General features: G+C 39.1%; 1 protein-coding gene across 1 annotated transcript; it reads left to right on the forward strand.

The window, feature by feature from the left end:
• The first annotated feature begins 17488 nt into the window (after positions 1–17488).
• On the forward strand, positions 17489–21145 carry LOC103696969 (40S ribosomal protein S18-like). The gene is made up of 4 exons (XM_008778712.2): positions 17489–17700; positions 17892–18052; positions 18437–18625; positions 20819–21145. The coding sequence occupies exons 1-4, from the start codon at positions 17698–17700 to the stop codon at positions 20922–20924; spliced, it is 459 nt and encodes a 152-aa protein (XP_008776934.1). The 5' UTR covers positions 17489–17697; the 3' UTR covers positions 20925–21145.
• The last annotated feature ends 1240 nt before the right edge of the window (positions 21146–22385 follow it).

The raw sequence follows: 22385 nt of genomic DNA on the forward strand, positions 1-22385 counted from the left end.
AAATTTTTATAGGAATAACTTGAATGTAAACTAAAAACTAATCCTTATGCGTCAATCAATCTCCAAATGCCCGTTGAATAAGCTCTGAAGATTACTCCGTGAGGAGCCCCAATAGAGGTATGATAACCTCGGAGGATTGCACCCTATCAATTACTAGCATTTTCCTTTTTTTAAATTTCAAATTTCAAATTTTAGAATTCAAATTTTGAATTGAAATTTTTAAATTTTAGAATTTTGAAAAAAAATTAAAATTCTTATTTTTTTTGAATTTAAAATTTTTTTTATTTTAAATTCGAAATTTCAAATTTTAGAATTTAATAACTACGAAATTTTTAACTAAAAATAATCAAAACAAAAGAAATTAATAGAAATAAAAAAAAACTTACTACCAGAGTGTGTTCACTTCAGGCATCCAAAATTCGATTTAATCTTCGTGATCGTTCTTACTTCTCGATTTGCCTCCCAGGCAACAGCGCCAAAATTTTGTTGTCCCTTTCCTGTTTACCTAAAAATACGCTAAACAGATCGTTATTAGAACCGACAAACAAAGTTTAAATTAGTTTTACTCTTATCTTTTCTACTCGAAGAATAGTGGTCGTAAGATGTCAATCCATAGGGAGGCGATTGGAGTTGCATAAAAATTAAAACGTTCACTCGGATTTGAAATCGATTTTTGAATGATAAAAGAAAAACATTATGTCAGGGATGTTGACGGATTCTCTGGTCTACCGGAGAATATTTTCTACTTGAAATTAACGGAAAGACAGGTACTTAAATTCAAAAAGCATTTATATATTTAATGAAAAAGAGAGCTCTAGCATAAAATGGATGAAAACAGTGCTAGGAATATTGAAGACTGGAACATTGATTGCATGAAAGAAATTTTAATGTATTGCATAAAAAAAGAAGAAAGATTACAGAATTTGAAGAACGGAAATTAAAAACAACATAAATTAAAAACTTTAGCATAAATAAAACTCTCTATTAAAATGAAACTAAAAATCCCAAAACAACATGCTCTCAATTAAAATTAAAACACAAAACACATTGCTCTCAATTAAAATTCAAACTAAAAACAACACATTGTTCTTAATTAAAATAAAACTAAAAATAAAACAGAAAGCTAAAACTAAAAAAAATAAAAACACAATGCTCTGTTTTCAACTTCAGGCACTCTCTCTTCTCTCCCAAACCGAGCTATCTTCTCTTCTCCTCTTTTGAACCCACCCAGAACCCCAACCAAGCACACCCCCCCTTTGCTCCTCCTCTCCTCTTCTTATAGCCCCTTGGAGACACGTTGAAGACGCTGGGAAGCACGGTGATTGCGGAGCGCTGGGATGTTCGCCGCGTGAAGAATGCGGTCGCTGGAATTCCGGGAGGCAGCTGGGAACGTTGATCACGGAATGGAGCTGGGGTCTGCCGTGATCGATGGGAGGAAACGCACGGACCGACTGGGCTGCGAGATCGACGGGAAGAGCTGATCATGGCTTGATTGTTGGGAGATTGCTGGGTTGGAAGATGAATGCGGATGGGCTGATCCGTGGATTTCCTTCTTTGGACGTGCCAGCTGGGACGTTCATGGCATGGGAGAGCTGGCTGAAGCGGAAGGATGGCTGTGAGGGAAGGTGGGGATGCGCTGAAGACGCGGACACTAATCCGGAGAGGATTTTTGAAATGGGGAAAGAGGCGGACGCAGGCGTTGATCGTGGGAAGGCTGAGATGTTGGGATCACGCGTGATCTGGATCGCTGGGATAGGCAGCTGTTGCTGCATCACGGGCGGAAGAAATGGGAGCAGGGGATCATGGAGTCGCGAGGCTGATCTGGAAGGTGATCCATGGCTGAGGCACTGCAGATGGGATGAATCCTTTCTTCTCCCCTTCTTTTGCACGGGATGAAGCTTGAGGATGATAGTGTTATTTTGATGATTAACAAGCAATTATCTAGATACTTCATTTATAAGTCTATTACTCTCAGTATATTTGTATAAATTAAGATAGATACATTTCATTGTTTATTTGAATGAATCTAACCTTGAGATGCAGCAAAGTGTGGATTGAGTCGACCCAAAGGATGATTGGGTCGACCCCGGCACATCAAGAAAGCATTTGGCACACTTCTGCAAAAATGACACAAATGAACAGTGAGTTGGGTCGACCCAAGGAAAGCATGAGTCGACCCAAACATCAAGATCCTCAAACAACTCAGAAAATGGTTCTCTGGATTTACTGAGAGGGTCGACCCAAGATATAGTTGAGTCGACCCAAGCTTGAGTCGACCCAAACCCTGTGTGGGTCGACCCAAAGGCAAGACAGAACAGAAGACAGAAAAGGTTCTCTGGAAACCCTGTTAGGGTCGACCCAAGAAGAAGTTGAGTCGACCCAACTGAACCTTGAGTCGACCCAAAGAAAGGTTGGGTCGACCCAAGTGAAGGAAGGCTGAATTGCAAGTTTCTGTGTTTCTGAGAGGGTCGACCCAAGGAATGTTTGAGTCGACCCAAGTGAAAGTTGGGTCGACCCAAGGACAGGTTGAGCTGACCCAAACACAGGCAGAAGCATAACGGCTAGTTCTGCAGATGTACTTTTTGTCCTTCCAACAGTGAGTAATGGCTAGTTTTTGAATTCTAACCATTGGGGCTTGTCCAATGGATGTAGGAAACTATTTAAAGTGGCACTATTCATCAGATAGAACATCTTTTCCAAAGCATATCAAAGAGTACACAAGAAAGAGAAAGTGCCCTAATCTTCTTCATCCAAGTGCTTCATTCAAGAATCAAAGAAAGGGGTTGAGCAGATTCAAAGAGTCATCAAGAGCTCCATCCACCCTTGAAGAGTGAAGCATCCTTGACAAAGAAGAGAGAAGTCACATCAAGCGATAAATACTTTCTAAACTCTTCTTTGTAGATTATATTGTTTTATTTGCTCATCTAGGAGTTTAAATCTTCTTTCTTTGTTTGTTAAACTACTTGTAAAGGTTGGTTGGTGAGCCCGAAAAACCAACATAGGTTCGTTGGTGAGCCCGTAAAACCAACATAGGTTTTTGGTGAACCCGGAAAACCAAAGTGTAAAGGTTTTTGGATTGTGAGCCCGGAAAACAATCCAACTGTAATCCGCGGGATTATAGTGAATTCCCAAGGGGTTGCTTGGGAAGTGGACGTAGGTGCAACAAGTGGTATCAGAGCAAGGTGCTCCAATAGTACTCATTGATCTCACAATCAAGAGTTAAAGATCATGACAACCCAAGTGGGATGTTCTATGAGTGAGGATCAATCCACAAATAGACCACCTCTATTTAATGGCACAAACTACACATATTGGAAAGCTAGGATGAGGATATTCATTCAAGCTTCAGACTATGAATTATGGTACATCATAACTAGAGGACCTCACACACCCATAATTAATATAGAGGGCACTATCATACCCAAACCAGAAATGGATTGGAATGAAAGTGATAGAAGATTGGCACAGTTAAATGCAAAAGCTATAAATGTACTTTATTGCTCATTAGATGTAAGTGAATTTAATAGAATATCTACTTGCATTACTGCTAAAGAAATTTGGGACAAACTTGAGGTCACTCATGAAGGGACCAATCAAGTTAAGGAGTCAAAAATAAACATATTAGTACACAAGTATGAATTGTTTAAAATGAAATCTACTGAGTCCATAACTGATATGTTTACTCGTTTTACTGAAATTATAAATGGGCTTAAGAGTTTGGGAAAGTCTTACACTAACTCTGAATTGGTGCGAAAAATTCTCAGGTCTCTACCAAGAATTTGGGAGGCCAAGGTAACCGCAATTCAGGAAGCTAAGGACCTCAACACACTGCAATTAGAGGAGCTTCTAGGATCACTCATGACCCATGAGTTGACAATGAGGCAAAATTCAGAAGATGAGGTTAAGAGAAGAAAGCCCATTGCCCTAAAGACTACCACCCCTAAACAACTAACTGAATCAGAAGATTCAGATGATGATGATGAATTTGTTGAAGAAGGGATGGCTATGCTTGGAAGAAAATTCAGAAAATTTATGAGAGGTAAGAATAGATTTTATAGAAAGAAACCCTTCCTCAAAGGTAGCTCAAGCAAAGAAAAGGATAAGGACAAAGAAAAGGAAAAAAAAACTCCTATTTGCTATGAGTGTAACAAACCCGGGCATTATAAGATAGATTGCCTAGATTTGAAATGGATGGCAAGAAAACTGAAAAAGAAGAACTTCATGGCTGAATGGAGTGAAAGTGAGGAGTCAAGTTCGGAAGAGGAAGATCATCAAGAGACGGCCCAAATGTGTCATATGGCCAATGACGATAAGGTAGATTCTGAACTTGACTGTGATTTTACTGTTGATGAATTACATGATGCATTCTTAGAACTCATGGAAGAACATAAGAAACTAATCAATAAAAATAAAGTTCTAAAAGAAGAAAATCAATCTCTTGTCAAAGATAAATTAAAACTATCTCATAACTATGAAACATTAAGTAGGAAACTTACAAACGAAACTAAGAATCTAATTGCTGAAAATATCAAGTTAAAAGAAGATGCTGAAAAATATAAATCCTTGGTAGATAAGTTTACACTTAGTTCTACCAAACTAAATATGATTCTTGACAGTCAAAAAGCTGTATATGATAAGGCTGGTTTAGGATATAAAACAAATAGGAAACAAAAATTCTTAAAGAACATTTTTGTAAAAGCTAAAAATGAAAATATTACTTGTCATTGCTGCAATAAATTAGGACATAGAGCATATGAATGTAACTATAGAAAGTCCAGTCAAAACAAATTAAGTAATAATCAAAAGATTAAATTCAAGAAAGTTTGGGTTCCAAAAGGAACATCAAGTACTAACCCTAAAGGACCCAACATAGTTTTGGGTACCTAAAGCTCTTTCTTGATCTTGATTGCAGGGGTGTCTTGCAGCTGATAAAGTGGAAAAACGATGGTATCTAGATAGCGGCTGTTCAAGACACATGACCGGTGACGTAGATCAATTTGTCACCTTGGAATCAAAGAAGGGTGGAGTAGTAACCTATGGAGACAATGGTAAAGGGCATATCATTGGAAAGGGTAAAATTTTCATTACTCCATCTATTTTTATAGAAAATGTTTTATTAGTTAAGGGATTGAAACATAATCTGCTTAGCATAAGTCAATTTTGTGATAAAGGGTTTAAAGTCACATTTGAAGCATCAGTATGCTTAATCACAAATTCTAAAGATAATAGCATTGTACTTGTAGGACAAAGGCAAAGAAATATTTACTTAGTAGATCTTCATGAGTTAGGCAAGAAAAATGGATTATGCTTAATTACTAATGAAGAAAAGAAAAATGAAACAAGTTGGCTTTGGCATCGTAGACTAGGACATGCTAGTATGGAATTAATATCAAAACTAGTCAAGAAGGAACTAATAAAAAATGTGCCAAAATTGATTTTTGAAAAGGATAAAATCTGTGGACCATGTTCTTTGGGAAAACAAACTAAAACATCTTTCAAATCAAAGAATATAGTATCAACAACTAGGCCTTTTGAACTTATACACATGGATTTATTTGGACCTACTAGAACTGCGAGTCTAGGAGGGAAGAAGTATGGACTAGTTATTGTTGATAATTTTTCAAGATATACATGGGTTTTATTTTTGGCATATAAGATTGAAGCATTTTCAGAATTCTTGAAACTATATAATAATATCATAAATGAAAAGAAACTCACCTTAGTAGCAATTCGAAGTGATCATGGTACTGAATTTGAAAATCAACACTTTGGAGAATTTTGTACTAAAAATGGTATTTCACATCAATTTTCAACACCTAGAACGCCTCAACAAAATGGGGTTGTTGAAAGAAAAAATAGGACATTGGCAGAAATGGCACACACGATGTTGTGTGAGTCAAATCTTCCAAAGTACTTTTGGGCTGAAGCTATAAGCACTGCTTGCCATATTCTAAATCGAGTTTTAATACGACCAATAACCAAGAAAACTCCTTATGAACTTTGGAAGAATAAGAAACCAACTGCTAAATATCTTAAAGTATTTGGATGTAGATGTTTCATCTTAAACAATGGCAAGGAGGATCTAAGTAAATTTGATGCCAAGTCAGATGAAGGTATCTTCTTAGGATACTCCACATCTAGCAGGGCATACAGAGTATTCAATAAAAGAACTCTAGTAGTGGAAGAGTCAGTCAATATTATATTTGATGAGTCTGATAGTGAGTCTGCTAGGAAAGAAAATATTGTTGATGATGATACAGGAATTATTGACTTTGAAAAGTTAAATATTAATGACGTGCCAATTCAAGATAAGGGAGATGATTGCGTGCCACCACAATCTCAAAACTTGCCAAAGGAATGGAGGTATGCATATGGACACCCTAAAGACTTAATCATTGGTGATCCATCTCAAGGGGTAAGAACTCGATCATCTCTTAGAAATTTAAATGATTATCTTGCTTTTGTTTCACAATTAGAACCTAAGACTTATGAAGAAGCTGAAAAAGATACTAATTGGATAAATGTCATGCAAGAAGAATTAAATCAATTTAAAAGAAGTAATATATGGACATTAACTGAAAGACCAAAGCATAACTCAGTAATTGGAACAAAATGGATATTTAGAAATAAATTAGATGAAAATGGATTAGTTATAAGAAATAAGGCTAGACTTGTAGCTAAGGGATACAATCAAGAAGAAGGAATAGATTTTGATGAAACATTTGCTCCTGTAGCTAGATTAGAGGCTATTAGATTGCTTCTAGCATTTGCATGTTTCATGGATTTCAAATTGTATCAAATGGATGTGAAGAGCGCATTCTTAAATGGTTTTATTGAGGAGGAAGTATATGTAGAACAACCTCCTGGTTTTGAGAATCATGAATTGCCAAATCATGTGTTTAAACTACATAAGGCATTATATGGATTAAAGCAAGCTCCTAGTGCTTGGTATGATCGATTAAGCAAATTTCTGCTTAATAATGACTTTAGTAGAGGAAATGTAGATAAAACACTATTTCTCAAAAGAAAGGACAAAAATCTATTAGTGGTTCAAATATATGTAGATGACATAATCTTTGGTGCCACAAATGATACTCTTTGCAAAGAATTTGCTGATTTAATGCATGGAGAATTCGAAATGAGTTTGATGGGAGAACTAAGCTTCTTTCTAGGATTACAAATCAAACAAACTAAGGAAGGCATTTTCATTCATCAAACTAAGTATACAAAGGAAATACTAAAGAAGTTTGGGAATGAAAATCATAAGGGAGTAGGCACTCCAATGAATCCTACTAGTAAGCTAGACAAAGATGAAAAAGGGAAGAGTATTGATATTAAGCTCTATAGAGGACTAATTGGATCCTTGCTCTACCTTACTGCTAGTAGACCCGACATCGTATTTAGTGTAGGAATATGTGTTAGATACCAATCGGATCCTAAGGAGTCACATTTAAGTGCTATTAAAAGAATCCTTAGATATTTAAGAGGAACTACCAATATAGGATTATGGTACTCAAGAGACTCCCGTCTAGATTTGCTTGCATATTCAGATGCTGATTTTGCCGGATACAAATTAGATAGGAAGAGCACAAGTGGCACATGTCAATTCTTAGGAAATAACCTAGTATCATGGTTTAGCAAAAAGCAGAATTCAGTGGCACTGTCCACAGCTGAAGCTGAATATATAGCTGCTGGTAGTTGTTGTGCTCAAGTACTATGGCTTAAGCAACAACTAGAGAACTATGGAGTTAAGCTAGATAATATTCCTATTAAATGTGATAATACTAGTGCCATCAATCTTACTAAAAATCCAGTTCAGCATTCTAAAGCCAAACACATAGAAATAAGGTATCATTTTATTAGGGATCATGTGCAAAATGGAAACATATGTATTGAACATATATGTACTGAAAAACTATTAGCCGACATATTTACAAAACCCTTGAGTGAAGATAGATTCTGCACGCTAAGGAGGGAATTAGGCACATGTGATCCTTTTTATTGAAGAAATATAAAAGGGAGCAAGTAGTCTCATGATACATTCCTCCAATTGCTAAAAACCCATGAAACATGAGTCAAACTTGTTATCTATAGATTCCTTACTCATGTATCATTGTCCCAGAAAGAATTTATAAGGATTGGAAGTAAGAAAAATTTTTAGAAGCAAAAAGGAAGAGAAAAGAAAAATTCTGCACTTGGGTCGACGCAACCCAGAATAGGGTCGACCCAACATTGAGTCGACCCAAGAAATTTCTTAAGTCGACCCAACGTCGGGACCCCACTGTTAAAAGAGGGACCCGAGAGCACTATTAGGGCACTGTTTGCCCTTGTCCTCTTCTGAATACTCTAATCCCCACTCTCCAAACTCCTCCAAACAGTAGATTACCCTAAGATCTTGGAGAAATGGGACCCAAAAGAGCCGTAGCCAAGAGATCCGGAAGAGTCTCACGGATCCAACGTGAGGAAAGGCAACCTACGGAGCCATCTACAGTGTCTCCACAACGTGAGGCACGTGCGGAGCCACCTCCTCCTCCTTCCCCCTCAGTTATACTTGCAAGATTTGCGGGGAGACCGGTTACAACGGGGAGAAGGATCCATTCCGAGTTCTTTGATCAAGAAGGGTTTAGGTTGAGGGAATGGATCCAAAGGCAAGGTTGGGAGTATCTTTACTCCCTAGATGTGATGATCTACTTCGGATTAGTTCGGAAGTTCTATGCCTTCCTTAAAACTGGAATGGGAGGGCTTGTTTCGGAAGTTCGAGGAGTAAGGGTTCGAGTTTCCGAGGAGAGTTTGAATGAGCTACTTCATCTTCCCTGCGAAGGAGCCACTCCGGAAAAGCCAGAAAACAAGATGAGAGCTCTGCAGTTGATTATGGAAAATGAGGACTTTGACTTCTCAGAAAAGGTAATAGCAAGCTCTTTATCTGCTGAAATGAGATTATTGCTCAGTATCATAAATAGAATTTTATTTCCAAAGAGCGGGAGATTCGATCTCATCACAGAGCGAGATCTAGTAGTGATGGAGTATATTATTCAGGGTATTCCCCTGAATCTTCCGGCCATGATACTGAAGCAGATGAGGAAAGTAATCTGCAACTCCAGAGTATCACTACCTTATGGTATGATACTCACGTTGATTTTTCGACAGCACGGTATATCTGTCGAGGGGGAGGCATCCAGGAGTCTGCTTCATACTGACACATACACTGCACGGACACTTATATGCATAGGATATGAGAAAGTGAACGGACAGTGGATTAATACTGGAGCAGGGATTCAGGGTGAGGCACCAGAGGGTGATGCACCAGATCATGGAGACCCTATCCCTGAGGATGAGGAGCATATGGATCATCCTACTGCACCTTCGGAGGCTGGACCATCGTCATCTGTTCCTCCGAGAGATACAGATGAGTTCTGGAGTAGGATGACTGAGATCATGTCAGCTCAGGCGAGGACTATCACTGACGGGCTGACGAGCAGATTAGATAGTATGTCAGCTCAGGCGAGGACTATTACTGATGGGCTGACGAGCCGACTGGACATCATGTCTGCTGAGATCAGTGATCTGAGGCAGCAGATAGGAGCACTCCGGAGAGAGAGAGAGACCCATGGACCATCTGTGCCACAGGCTGCTGAGTCAGAGATATCGGCACAGAGTCATCCAGCTCGTCGTGCTCCACGCCAGACACAGTCTCACCAGGCTCGACCTCCCCTCGCCACGTACACTAGGAGGATGAGGACTAGATCCCAGCCATTAGATACTCCCTAGGCTGATATTAGCATTTCTGTTTAGAGCCTAGGCTAGATATCCAGTTCTCATATGTATTTTGCTTTTATCATGTATCTTTAAACTTTGATTAAGGAACATTGTATCTGTTTTTGTTTTTGGGCATGAATGTACTAAAATGTTCCTATTTTGATCAATGAAGTTTGAATGCTTGTTATTTATTGTGTCTTTTCCCATGCATCTGTTTGATGATAACAAAAAGGGGGAGAAGTAAAGAAAGAGTAATAGGGGGAGAAGTAAAGATAGAGTGATAAGAGGAGAAGTAAAGAAAGAAGGAGAAATAACGAAATAACTTGTAAAACAAATTGAAAATCATATAGGAAAGCATATACATCCAAGGGGGAGCAATTTGCAACAATGAAAATGATCAAGTCAAAAATTTCTATCAAATTTCAAAATTTGGCACATAGAATTTCAGAATTTGGCACGCACCTTTCACACATCGATACATAACCTGAAACTCATGTTTTATCTCAAATTTTTGGAGTTTCATCTTTAATGAATTATAAATGAAAGGGGAAGCAATTCAAAAAGTCAAATTGGCAACATTTGAATGATATATGGGGAGACTTCACTCTTATATATGAAAAGCTGAAATTCAGCAAGTTAAGCCCTTTCAAAAACTGATTTTAAGATAAGTATCAATAGGCTCATACTCTTTATTTTGTAATCATCAAAAAGGGGGAGATTGAGGATGATAGTGTTATTTTGATGATTAACAAGCAATTATCTAGATACTTCATTTATAAGTCTATTACTCTCAGTATATTTGTATAAATTAATATAGATACATTTCATTGTTTATTTGAATGAATCTAACCTTGAGATGCAGCAAAGTGTGGATTGAGTCGACCCAAAGGATGATTGGGTCGACCCCGGCACATCAAGAAAGTATTTGGCACACTTCTGCAAAAATGGCACAAATGAACAGTGAGTTGGGTCGACCCAAGGAAAGCATGAGTCGACCCAAACATCAAGATCCTCAAACAACTCAGAAAATGGTTCTCTGGATTTACTGAGAGGGTCGACCCAAGATATAGTTGAGTCGACCCAAGCTTGAGTCGACCCAAACCCTGTGTGGGTCGATCCAAAGGTAAGACAGAACAGAAGACAGAAAAGGTTCTCTGGAAACCCTGTTAGGGTCGACCCAAGAAGAAGTTGAGTCGACCCAACTGAACCTTGAGTCGACCCAAAGAAAGGTTGGGTCGACCTAAGTGAAGGAAGGCTGAATTGCAAGTTTCTGTGTTTCTGAGAGGGTCGACCCAAGGAATGTTTGAGTCGACACAAGTGAAAGTTGGGTCGACCCAAGGACAGGTTGAGCCGACCCAAACACGGGCAGAAGCATAACGGCTAGTTCTGCAGATGTACTTTTTGTCCTTCCAACAGTGAGTAACAGCTAGTTTTTGAATTCTAACCATTGGAGCTTGTCCAATGGATGTAGGAAACTATTTGTTGCCCAGATAGACAACCCAAGAGGGGGGGGGGGTGAATTGGGTTTTTAAAATAATTTGGCTAATTAAAACTTTGTGGATGATTAATTAAAAACTATAGCAAGTTATTTAATTAAAGCCTAGTGCTGTGAGTAATGTGCGGGAAAGAAGATGAGAGACAATACACTACAAACACAAAGTTTTATAGTGGTTCGGAGCTAACCCTTGCTCCTACGTCCACTCCCCAAGTCTCACTTGGGAATTTCACTATAACCCCCTTGGATTACAGCCGGTTGTTTTGCAAGCTCACAACCAAACTTGTTGTTTTACGAGCTCACAACGAACTCGGTCGGTTTTCCCAGGCTCACCGACTAGAACCAACCCCGATTGTTTTTTCGGGCTCACAATCAAACCCTTACACACGTTGGTTTTAACTTGGCTCACCAACCAACCTTAAACCCCTTGATTCAATCCCCCGATTGAATCAAGTAAATACAAGAGATAGAAGAAAACAGAAAATAGCTTCTCAAAAAGCAGATTTAAAACAATATAATCGTAAAGGAGTTAGAAGCCCTCAAACGCTTTTAAGCTGGTGAAGAGGTATGGCTTCTGGAACTCCGGTCTCCTCTTGAAAGAGTGGTCGACTTGAATGCAGGAGGAGGAAGCTTTGATTGTTGGGAAGAAGTTGTTGGAGCAGTAAATGCAGATCTTCCCTTTTTCGTTTAAGAGCACTTGGAGAGCTTGAAAACTTGAATGCTTGGAGTGGAATATCTATTCTCTGCCTTGCTACAGTCCTCTGTGGCTATTTAGGCCAACCCCCACGAAAACTAGCCGTTACTCTGCTTTTTCTGGCCGTTCTGCACACTCTGCGCAGCCTGACAATATGACCGTTGGTGGGTTGGAGTCGACTCGCGCGATCAGGAGTCGACTCGGCTGTAGCAGGAGTCGACTCACGCTTTTCCGGAGTCGACTCGGCAACTGTTCCAAATTTGAATTAAAGTTGCCGTCTTGACTGGGAGTCGACTCGTCTTGACCTGGAGTCGACTCGCCAACTTCTGGAGCTGACCTGGCAATTTTGGAGTCGGCTCATCCACTGAAGTCCGTGGATCCAATTTTGAATTTTGTCCACTCGAGTCGACTCGACTGTCCTGGGAGTCGACTCGAATCTCAGAGCCCGAACTTCCGATTCTCTGTCTTTTGGCTCATCCAGTCTTGGAGTCGACTCGAACTTCCTTGGAGTCGACTCGGCTCTCAGTTTCCGAAAGTTGGTCTTCTGCCTTTTGACGTGAAGCTTGTCTCGGAGTCGACTCGAGCTGTCTGTGAGTCGACTCGAATCTCAGAGGCAGTAACATGGTCTTCTGTCTGTTGATGGTCGCTCAGTCTCGGAGTCGACTCGCGTACTGCGGGAGTCGACTCGAATCTCAGAGTCCGAAAATCGTTCTCTGACTTTTTTCTTGTGTTCCTCTGAGAGTCGACTCTTACCTTCTTTGGAGTCGACCTGCCAACCATCGGAGTCGACTCGCGTTCCACTGGAGTCGACTCGAATCTCAGACCCGAAAACTGCTCTCTGACTTTTCTTTGTGTTTCTCTTGGAGTCGACTCTTACTACCCTGGAGTCGACTCGTTGAACATTGGAGTTGACTCGCGCACTTCGGGAGTCGACTCGTTGACAGTTTCTGAGTTGAAGCTTTCTGTCCTTCTGTCTGTTCTCAGTCGGAGTCGACTCGTACTGATCTGGAGTCGACTCGAGCTCGTGCCAGTGAACTTGATACGCTTGGAGTCGACTCGTGATACTCGGGAGTCGACTCGAGTCTCAGACTTTGGTTCAGCAGACTTCTTACCTTATCCAAAATACTATGAACCAAATCTAGAGACACTTGGACAGGATTTTCACTGAAACACTCAATTGAATTCATTAGTAATCACAAGATATACTCAAATGCTTTGAGCTCATCAAAATCAAATGGGATTTTAATCAATCACTCCACACTATTTAAAGTGGCACTATTCATCAGATAGAACATCTTTTCCAAAGAATATCAAAGAGTACACAAGAAAGAAAAAGTGCCCTAATCTTCTTCATCCAAGTGCTTCATTCAAGAATCAAAGAAAGAGGTTGAGCAGATTCAAAGAGTCATCAAGAGCTCCATCCTCCCTTGAAGAGTGAAGCATCCTTGACAAAGAAGAGAGAAGTCACTACAAGCGATAAATACTTTCTAAACTCTTCTTTGTAGATTATATTGTTTTATTTGCTCATCTAGGAGTTTAAATCTTCTTTCTTTGTTTGTTAAACTACTTGTAAAGGTTGGTTGGTTAGCCCGCAAAACCAACGGAATAGGTTGATTGGTGAACCCGGAAAACCAATTGTAAAGGTTCGTTGGTGAGCCCGAAAAACCAACATAGGTTTGTTGGTGAGCCCGTAAAACCAACATAGGTTTTTGGTGAACCCGGAAAACCAAAGTGTAAAGGTTTTTGGATTGTGAGCCCGGAAAACAATCCAACTGTAATCCGCGGGATTATAGTGAATTCCCAAGGGGTCGCTTGGGGAGTGGACGTAGGTGCTAAGGAGAGCACCGAACTACTATATTTCTTGTTGTTTGTATTGTGAGTTGTTTAAGTTTACTAACTCATCATTTAACACAAGTAAGATAATTAAAATTAAAAGAAACCAATTCACCCCCCCCCCCCTCTTGGCTTGTCACCTTGGGCAACAAAGCTGGGACGAGCGGCTGTGCTGGCTGGTGCCATGCGCGGAAGGAGCTGGACGCGGTGTGGTTGAGGGGCTGGGATCACAGTTGGGCTGAGACAACGGTGGGATGGCAGCCGGTAGTGACTCGACTCCACCAGGGTGATGGCCGTGGGAATTAAGAGAAGTCAGATGCAGCTGAAACTCGGTTGAACCTGGACATCGAATGTGGGATGCTTGCACAAATAAAACATTAATTAGTTAATTTTATTTTTAATGATTAGCTAAAATACTAATTAAAATGGTCTGACGATTGCATTTTTGTACTCTAATCACCTCTTCCTAAGCACTTGACTGAAGCGCTGAACGATCAATGGTCCGGCTACTTCCATCGCCCGAGCTGAAGGGCAACTCGACCTCGAAAGTGCGGGGCAAATAATGGGGGACGAAATGGATCGTCCAGCCCATGGCTAAAAGACCGCCCAGTTTTGGCCCAACAAACACCAACACCTACTGATTGAATCCTCGGTTCGGCCCAGAACCAGCTCGGTTTTGGACTTCACCAAAAACTCCATCGGCTTCGGATATTCGCTGACTCTCCCGACCAAGTTTGGGGCGCCTCCAATACTCGCCGACCCGCCTCGACCAAGCTTGAGGCGCCTACTTCAGTAGTACGCCCCAACCAAGCTCGAGGCACTCCACCGAGCACACCTCGGAACCCGGAGAGCCGAGCTACCCTCAGCACCCGTCTAGCCGACCTCGCTAAACGCATGACGCGACCTCTCAACGAGTTCGGCCTTACTAACAACCGCACCCATGTGCACGCCTATGCCCTCCTACGTGGTCGTACATTACAACAACACTGCGCAATGCTCAATAGCTGGCCATCAACAGTCAAAGGATGACACCATGACTACTCCGACCATATCCTGCTGTAACCGTCAATATCTTACCACTCTCAAGAACGGACATCACCACACGCCACTAACCAGCCTTAGCTGCACGCCCTCCGACTCAGAGCCATGCCCCCTCATGATGAGGGCGGACAGTGCCTCTGCCACCTGGGCCTCTCCACCGGGACTATATATAGTCTGGACAGATAATTTTTAAGAAACTTTTTGGCTGGACGAAATTTACCCAACTCTAACTTGATCATCGGAGGGCCCTCACCAGAAACACCGGTGAGGTTTTGTGCAGGTTCACTGTCGCCATCGCGCAGGAGGTGACCCTCCGTCTTCTTCTTCCAACCACCGGTGGCTCCCTTGACTCCTCCAGCGTAGTCACCCTCGGGCTAAATTTGAACCGTAACAGTTTCAATATAAAGACATTTGGGGGCCTTAATGCATTTATAGCTATAGATACGTAGCATTTGAGGTCTCCAATTTGGAAGCCTCAATACGTTTGGACGCTCATCTGGGCCTTGGACGACTGCCTCGGTCGCCTAAGAGTTGAGCTGGCCCCATTGACGTAGCGTTTTTATTCCGAATACTTCAGCCATTTCTCACCTAATCATGAATGAAAATAAAATAAAATAAAATAAGTACAAAGTTTAGAAGATCCTACCCATGATAGGAAAAAGAGGAGAGATTCTGAAAGCAAACCATATTGGTTTGGATCGACGCTGTAACTAGAACTAAAACCAACACATAAAATGATTCAACAAGTTCCCATTAAAATTTTGCAGTATTTTCAAAATCATTATCTGTCAGCACTCTATTTGTATGTTACTAGTAACTACAAAAAATTATATATATGTAAATACTATAATGCAATACATAATTTACAAGTGGGGCTGTTCCATTCCTTACAACCAAATTATATGCATTGTAACAAAAGTTGCATACATGTGAAATTGCAACAAATGTAATTATATGGTATAGAAGAATCTCCAGACTCGATGTGGATTAGTTTGGCCATTACAAGTAAAGTTGGACAAGATCCAGAGGCGAGATCAGCTGCATCAAGAAGTCAAGTTGTAGGTCAGATTTTCGGAGGTCATACCTTGATCATACAATGTCAGGTGAAACTCGAGAAAAGTCAGATAATTGATCAATAAGTTTGAAGGTTTCAAAATTATTAGTTGATCTTTTGCTATAATTGTTACTCGAAATTGATCAAATATAGATTATTATAAAAAAATTTGACAATTTTTATGGAAATATTAAATAAGAAAGTATAAAAACATATGACTAATAAGAGATGTATATATATATATATATATATATATATATATATATATATATATATATATATATATATATATATATATATCGATAAAAATTTATAATAAAAATATATAAAAAAGATTGACAAATAAGGAATATATAAAATGAAAAAAATGTAAAAATACATGAATAAATAAAAAATATCGATCGATGCGGTCCTTTTTCGAGATATGTAACAAATGATGCCATTTTAGTGGAATACAGATATTTTTCAAATTGAAAACCAAATTGTTATGAAGAGTCAGTCAATTAAAAATTGTGAAATTAAATTTTAATAAATTCAGAAAATTGCCTCTTGATCCCTGCACGAACGTGATTTATTCTTAAATCCATGAACAAGACCAAATAACTTTTGCACTTATATCCTTGAACATATAATTTATTACATGTATACTCTCATTTTAGTTGTATGAAAAGATTGCAGGAGGGTTGTTCGGATTGAATGACGTGCTTTAACCAGATTCAGAGTTGACATAAATGAATTTGGGTCGTTAATGGATTAACCTATCTAGACTTATTTATTAAATAAGTCGAGTTCAGATTTAGACCTTCGACCTGTTTAACCCGTTTTGACTCATTTAGCGATTAGGTTGGATCATAACTAGATTCATTTGGCTCATTTAAAACCTATTTAACTAGTTTAAAATCCGCTAAACTTATTTCTATCCCGTTTAATCCGATTCGCTTAACCTGTTCATCTTGTTTAAATCCACTTAATTCATTTAACCTAGGCTGATCAAACCTCGGGCTGGGCTGAGCTCGGGCCAGGTTTTATAGCAGAAGTTAGACCCAATAGCGATACCTAGGCCCGACCATCGGGCTTAAATTTTTGTCCAAACTTGACCCAATTTTGTAGAGCTAGTCCTAGGCTTGCACACCGAGTGTGATTTTTGTTTTTTTTTTTGGAAGTGGAACTAACAATGGCCCAAGCTATTTTAAGTTCAAAATTCAAATAGAAGATGCTCAATTCTTCTCATAAGATGAGCTTGATAAACCAGCTAAAATAATTTTAAGTAAATTTAGGCCCACAAAGCCAGCCAGCTTATTTGCATCTTTGGACCTATCACTCCCTATGATATTTGTATATATATAATATCTCAGGCTGGGCTGGATCAACTCGAGCTGGTTTTTAAATTTTTTAGGCTTGATCCAATTTTTTTGATCGGGCCTTTTTTTTTTCTTTTTCTTTTTCTTTTTCTTTTTTTGCCCAATCCCATCGCACGGGCATATTTTTAGTACCCAACCTTACTAAATTTTGGGCTAAGTTGGGCAAGCTCTGGGTACCACCTAGCCCACGATCAACTCTAGTTTAATCTAATTTGATTTATTTAATAAACGGATCAGATCCGATTGGTCAGATTTAGATTTGAATTTTTTCTGTTTAATAAATAATTTGGATTTAGGCTGATGAATTTTTGAGTCGATCCGGATCCGGCCCAACTGGATTCGATATAACAAAACCCTTCTAGGGTTCAGTTACCTCGCCGCCGCCTTCCGCTCTAACTCCGATTCTAGCCGATCGGCCGAGGGCTTCCGTTTCTCCCTGATCGAGCGCTCGATCTCAGTAACCATGGTATCTCTCTATCGATCGATCTCAGTGTCCTCCTCGAAATCAAAGATTCTTTCTTTTCCCCTCTTTTAAAGAACGCAAGATCTCTCGATTAGACCCTAGATTTGGTGTTCTTTTGGTTGTTTTAAAACGACAAGCGTCTTTACTCTCAATTCTTGTTTGATCTGATTGAAATATGGGATTTTGTGGTGCAGTCGCTGGTGGCGAACGAGGATTTCCAGCATATATTGCGTGTCTTGAACACCAACGTGGATGGCAAGCAGAACGTAATGTTTGCCCTCACGTCCATCAAGGGTATCGGCAGGCGTTTCGCCAACATCGTCTGCAAGAAGGCAGACGTTGATATGAACAAAAGGTCGCTTTTTTGCTCCCTTTTTTCGTACTTTTTATTGTTTTTTGGTTTCTTGAAATCAGTTTTATTCTGGTTTAATCTTGCATTGGTTCGTCATCATGGTTTCTTGGTAAAATTTGACGATATATTTTCTTTTCGGGGTTTTTCATAGGTTTGTTTAGATTGATACTTTGTTAGAAAGCTTCCGGCGTTTTTCCGCTGCTAATTTGTATCTAAAAGATTTGATTTTTTTCCCTTTAATTTGGTACTCTCGATTTATTTTAATGCGGCTTGCTGTTTTCGGTGGCGATTTTCATGGCTTGTGGTCGACTGTGGTCTAGGTTATGCTTCTTCTGGAATGCATTTCAGTAGGTTTTTTGTGATGGGATTCTGGTGTGGAATTGTTAGGGCTGGTGAACTTTCTGCTGAGGAACTGGAGAATCTAATGGTCGTCGTGGCGAACCCAAGGCAATTCAAGATCCCAGACTGGTTCTTGAACAGGAAGAAGGACTACAAGGATGGGAGGTATTCTCAGGTGGTCTCCAATGCTCTTGACATGAAGCTGAGAGATGATTTAGAGCGATTGAAAAAGATCAGGTACTGCGTCATATTCTTTTTATTCATTAACTCTTATGCTGCCTCTGATTTTTGTTTTTTTTAATTTATTTGGCCTAGCTTCTGTGTTCAAGAAAAACTTGGTTTGAGCAAGATTTGAAATAAATTTCTTAGACATAAGGAGGGTCAGATTTGGTGGTGGAGAAGTGCAAGGGAAAAGATTGTGGTACCAAGGGAATAGAACGTTATTCTTTGGTTGGAGTAAAAGGCATTGGACAAGGGTGTGGATATGGTTTAGTAATCAGAGAGAAACAAATTGCAAGATGAAAACTTGCACCAAAATTGCAAAACCTAATATTCATTTAATAAGTTCCTTATGTGCAAATTATATACCCACGGACTAGGTTCTATGGAACAAGCTTAGAGGTAAATTGAGGTCAATTTGCAATCAGAATCTAAATTTATACACAGTTCATATTCGGACCTTAAGCAGATTGTGTGGCAGGGTAGCCTTTGGATTCTACTAGATGAACTAAGCCGAGTATTGTGGTCCATGATATTACAGACTGAAAATTACACTTGGCACATCTCATTTTTTCTGGCCTCAAGTTTTGAACATTTTTTTGGGAAGATATATCTAGTTAGAAGGATACAATTTCACATATTATCTAATTTGCGTGTTGTCTCAGATATTGGTCATTAGTTTTTGGTATAAATTAGATTCAAAATATTTTGAATTCTAGGTTCACTCACAATGAATGCATTAGTTAATAGGGCTTCAGTTACCTTTTGGGTTCTTTTAGTAACCTAAGGCCCTTATGGCGAACTATTAGATTTTCCGATGTATATAATAGCAAGAGAAGATTGTTTGTTAACTTTGATAAAGAGCAATACAGAATAATTGAGATGAATTAGTTTTTTGGAGATGAAAGATGAACGCTATAATATTCCTGCTGGCTCATCTATCTAAACTAACTCTCAGCATAAAGAACATGATTGAAGCCTCTTCTCTTCTGTCAAGCTAAAGCATCATGCATATAATTTTATTGTTCGATGTTCATTATACTTATCCAACAACTGTCGCTTAATGGAAGCAAGGGTTAATTAATTCCATAGTTTTCTATAAGGTTAGAATGAATTTGTAGGTCTGGAATTTTGTGGTGACCCATCTTTCTCCCTTGTGTCTGTGTGTTCATGCATTTTTTGTTAGTAACAAATGATTGCTTGGATGGGTTTAAGGTTGAATCACAAGTTTCTACAGGTTTCTTATGATTGGAATGAATTTGCAGATTGCTGGAATATTTTCAGCAGACCTGTAATTCAGGTTGAAATTATCTGCCAAATGGCTTAACAGTATGGAATCTCAGTTCTAGAGAAGAGTCCCTGGATCTAAAGTGAGGTCAAGTTTCCAAGGGTTCTGCTGAAGGTTTCCAGAGAGACTTGCTCAGTAGCATTCTTCCCATTTTATTAAATAATTCTGTCTCTTTTCTTGTGTAACCTTTTTATGATTCTCATTTAAAATAAGGTTCCTATTTTTTGTTTGCACCCTCCATTTTTTTTTTATCATTTGACAATGACAGCATGCAATATTATCAAACTATTTGTTATGGTTTGAACCTAGTTTTGGCATAAGCCCTTCCAAGATTAAGATACATCAATCCTGCTGTACAGTCTACTACCTCAGGAGCTGTTCCCTTCATCTTGATGCATTTGAAGCTTCCTACAGGCAGTAATCTGTACAACACTGCTTTTTTTTTTCTCCTTTTTTTTGTTTGGGGGCGGGGGAGTGCTGCGGGCGGTAAGCCTGATGCATCACACTAATGCTCTGTTTTGTTACTAGAATCTAGAACTCATCATCCTAGGTTTGACATCTGAACATTATTAACTCTAGGACGCATGATGTTTTGAACATTATTAACTCTAGGACACATGATGTTTTATCCACTGCTGCTTCTCCTAATATCTGCATCACTGCTTGATATCTCGTGATTTCGTATGGTGGTGGTTCTTTTGTATAACTGGTATGGTATATCTTTGTTCAAATAAAAAAAGAAAAAGGAAAAAAGTTGTATTGTTTTTCCCTGTATGATGGTGCAACAGCTATTTACTAGGAATTTATATTTAAAAAGTTTGATGTTTACATATATAAGACATTTGTATCAAAGAAGTCATTTGTCCCGTATTTTCTGATTTTCCTTGAGTGCTAGCTGTATGTAACTTTGATTCGCTGATCAGGAATCACCGTGGCTTGCGACATTACTGGGGTCTTCGTGTTCGGGGGCAGCACACCAAGACAACCGGCCGCAGGGGAAAGACTGTTGGTGTCTCGAAGAAGCGTTAGAGTCATTCTATTTTCTTATTCCAGCGGCAGGACAAATATTTCTTGAATTTAATGCCTGTTGGTTTGAATTCAAGTAGTTAAAGAACATCTATCTCATTTTTATTTTTCGTGCTAGATTGTAGCATGATCAACTTTATGGATGTAGACTTCTTTTGTTATCTTCGAATTGGTGTCCTCAAATTTTCATTGGACATATCTTAGAATTTGTCTCTTATTTTACACTTCTCTATCCTGCGATCATAGTTTCTGAATTTCCATTACGGTCACCAGTTTAAGCAATTGCTATGGATCTTGGAAAGTAGTTAGCATGATTCTTAGCTTTCTGCTTGCTTGATGCATGGGCTAGTTTGGTTTCGATCATAGGGCTTCAAATGATGATCCTTGATTTTTATTTTAAAATACCTCTGTTATGTGCTTATGTTATAAATTTCAGGGTACAAAGATAGGATCTTTCATGAATAATTGATAGTTTCTGGATATGTTAGCTAATAATACTGTTTGGGAGACTCTTGAGTAGAAGATTCGGTATGTGAGAGTGATATTTTCACATTTATATAACAAGCCTGCATTCAATTGAAAAATGTATATGGAACACTCCTCCTTTCTGAAATAATTTTCTACGTTCTAACAGCCATGTATATTTGTAACATGTACAAATTCATCCTTGGCTTGTGCACCCTGCGAAAATGTATCACTGCAAAAGACGACCTCCCTTTCTCCTCCACATCTCAATTGTACTTCTTAATCCTCCTCTCTTACCGACGCTTACATGCGTAGTATTTGTTACAAGTTCTTTTTGATAAGGACTGAAGCACTAAATGGGAGATGTGAAAGCCATATTCGTTCTTAAGTTTCCACAGGATTTTTTTTTGAGTGAAAAAAAAAAAGCTTGGCTTGCTTCAGCACCACTTGTGGTTGATTTCATCTTATAAATAAATAATTAAGGATAACCAACAATGTTAACAATATATCTTGGGGAAGTTGGAGTTGCATTTCTTTTCTTCATTGTTTTAGGTTGGGGAAGCTTTGTGCTTGTCTTGCACTGAGGTATATTGAAGATACGAGTCAAAGTAGGTAACAGAAGGGGTAGTGAGGGCGATTAATTTTTTTTAGCAAGCTTCAAAGAGTTAGAGCTAATCTTCAATCTCCAGAATTGACGAAGCAAGCAGAGTCACCGACGAAGATAGACAAATCATGTTCTAAAGATAAGACAAACTTGTCATGAAGCATGAGGAGAATTCAATAGGCTTAAGGAACTGCATTAATCATTCTAATAATGTGAAATACGTTTTTTTTATACCGGTCACAGATGATCTAGACCATGGACTGGCATGAGCATGTGGTGGCATCAAAGAGAGAAGATCATTTAGGATGGATGTTCCCTTGGATCTAAGAAATGAGTAATGAGAGAGCCCTACCCTTTTTTATTGCTTCAAAACATCCAGTTCTATGTCTTGGCTG

The sequence above is a fragment of the Phoenix dactylifera genome, unplaced genomic scaffold (assembly GCF_009389715.1).
Source record: "Phoenix dactylifera cultivar Barhee BC4 unplaced genomic scaffold, palm_55x_up_171113_PBpolish2nd_filt_p 000767F, whole genome shotgun sequence".
NCBI classification, from domain to species: domain Eukaryota; kingdom Viridiplantae; phylum Streptophyta; class Magnoliopsida; order Arecales; family Arecaceae; genus Phoenix; species Phoenix dactylifera.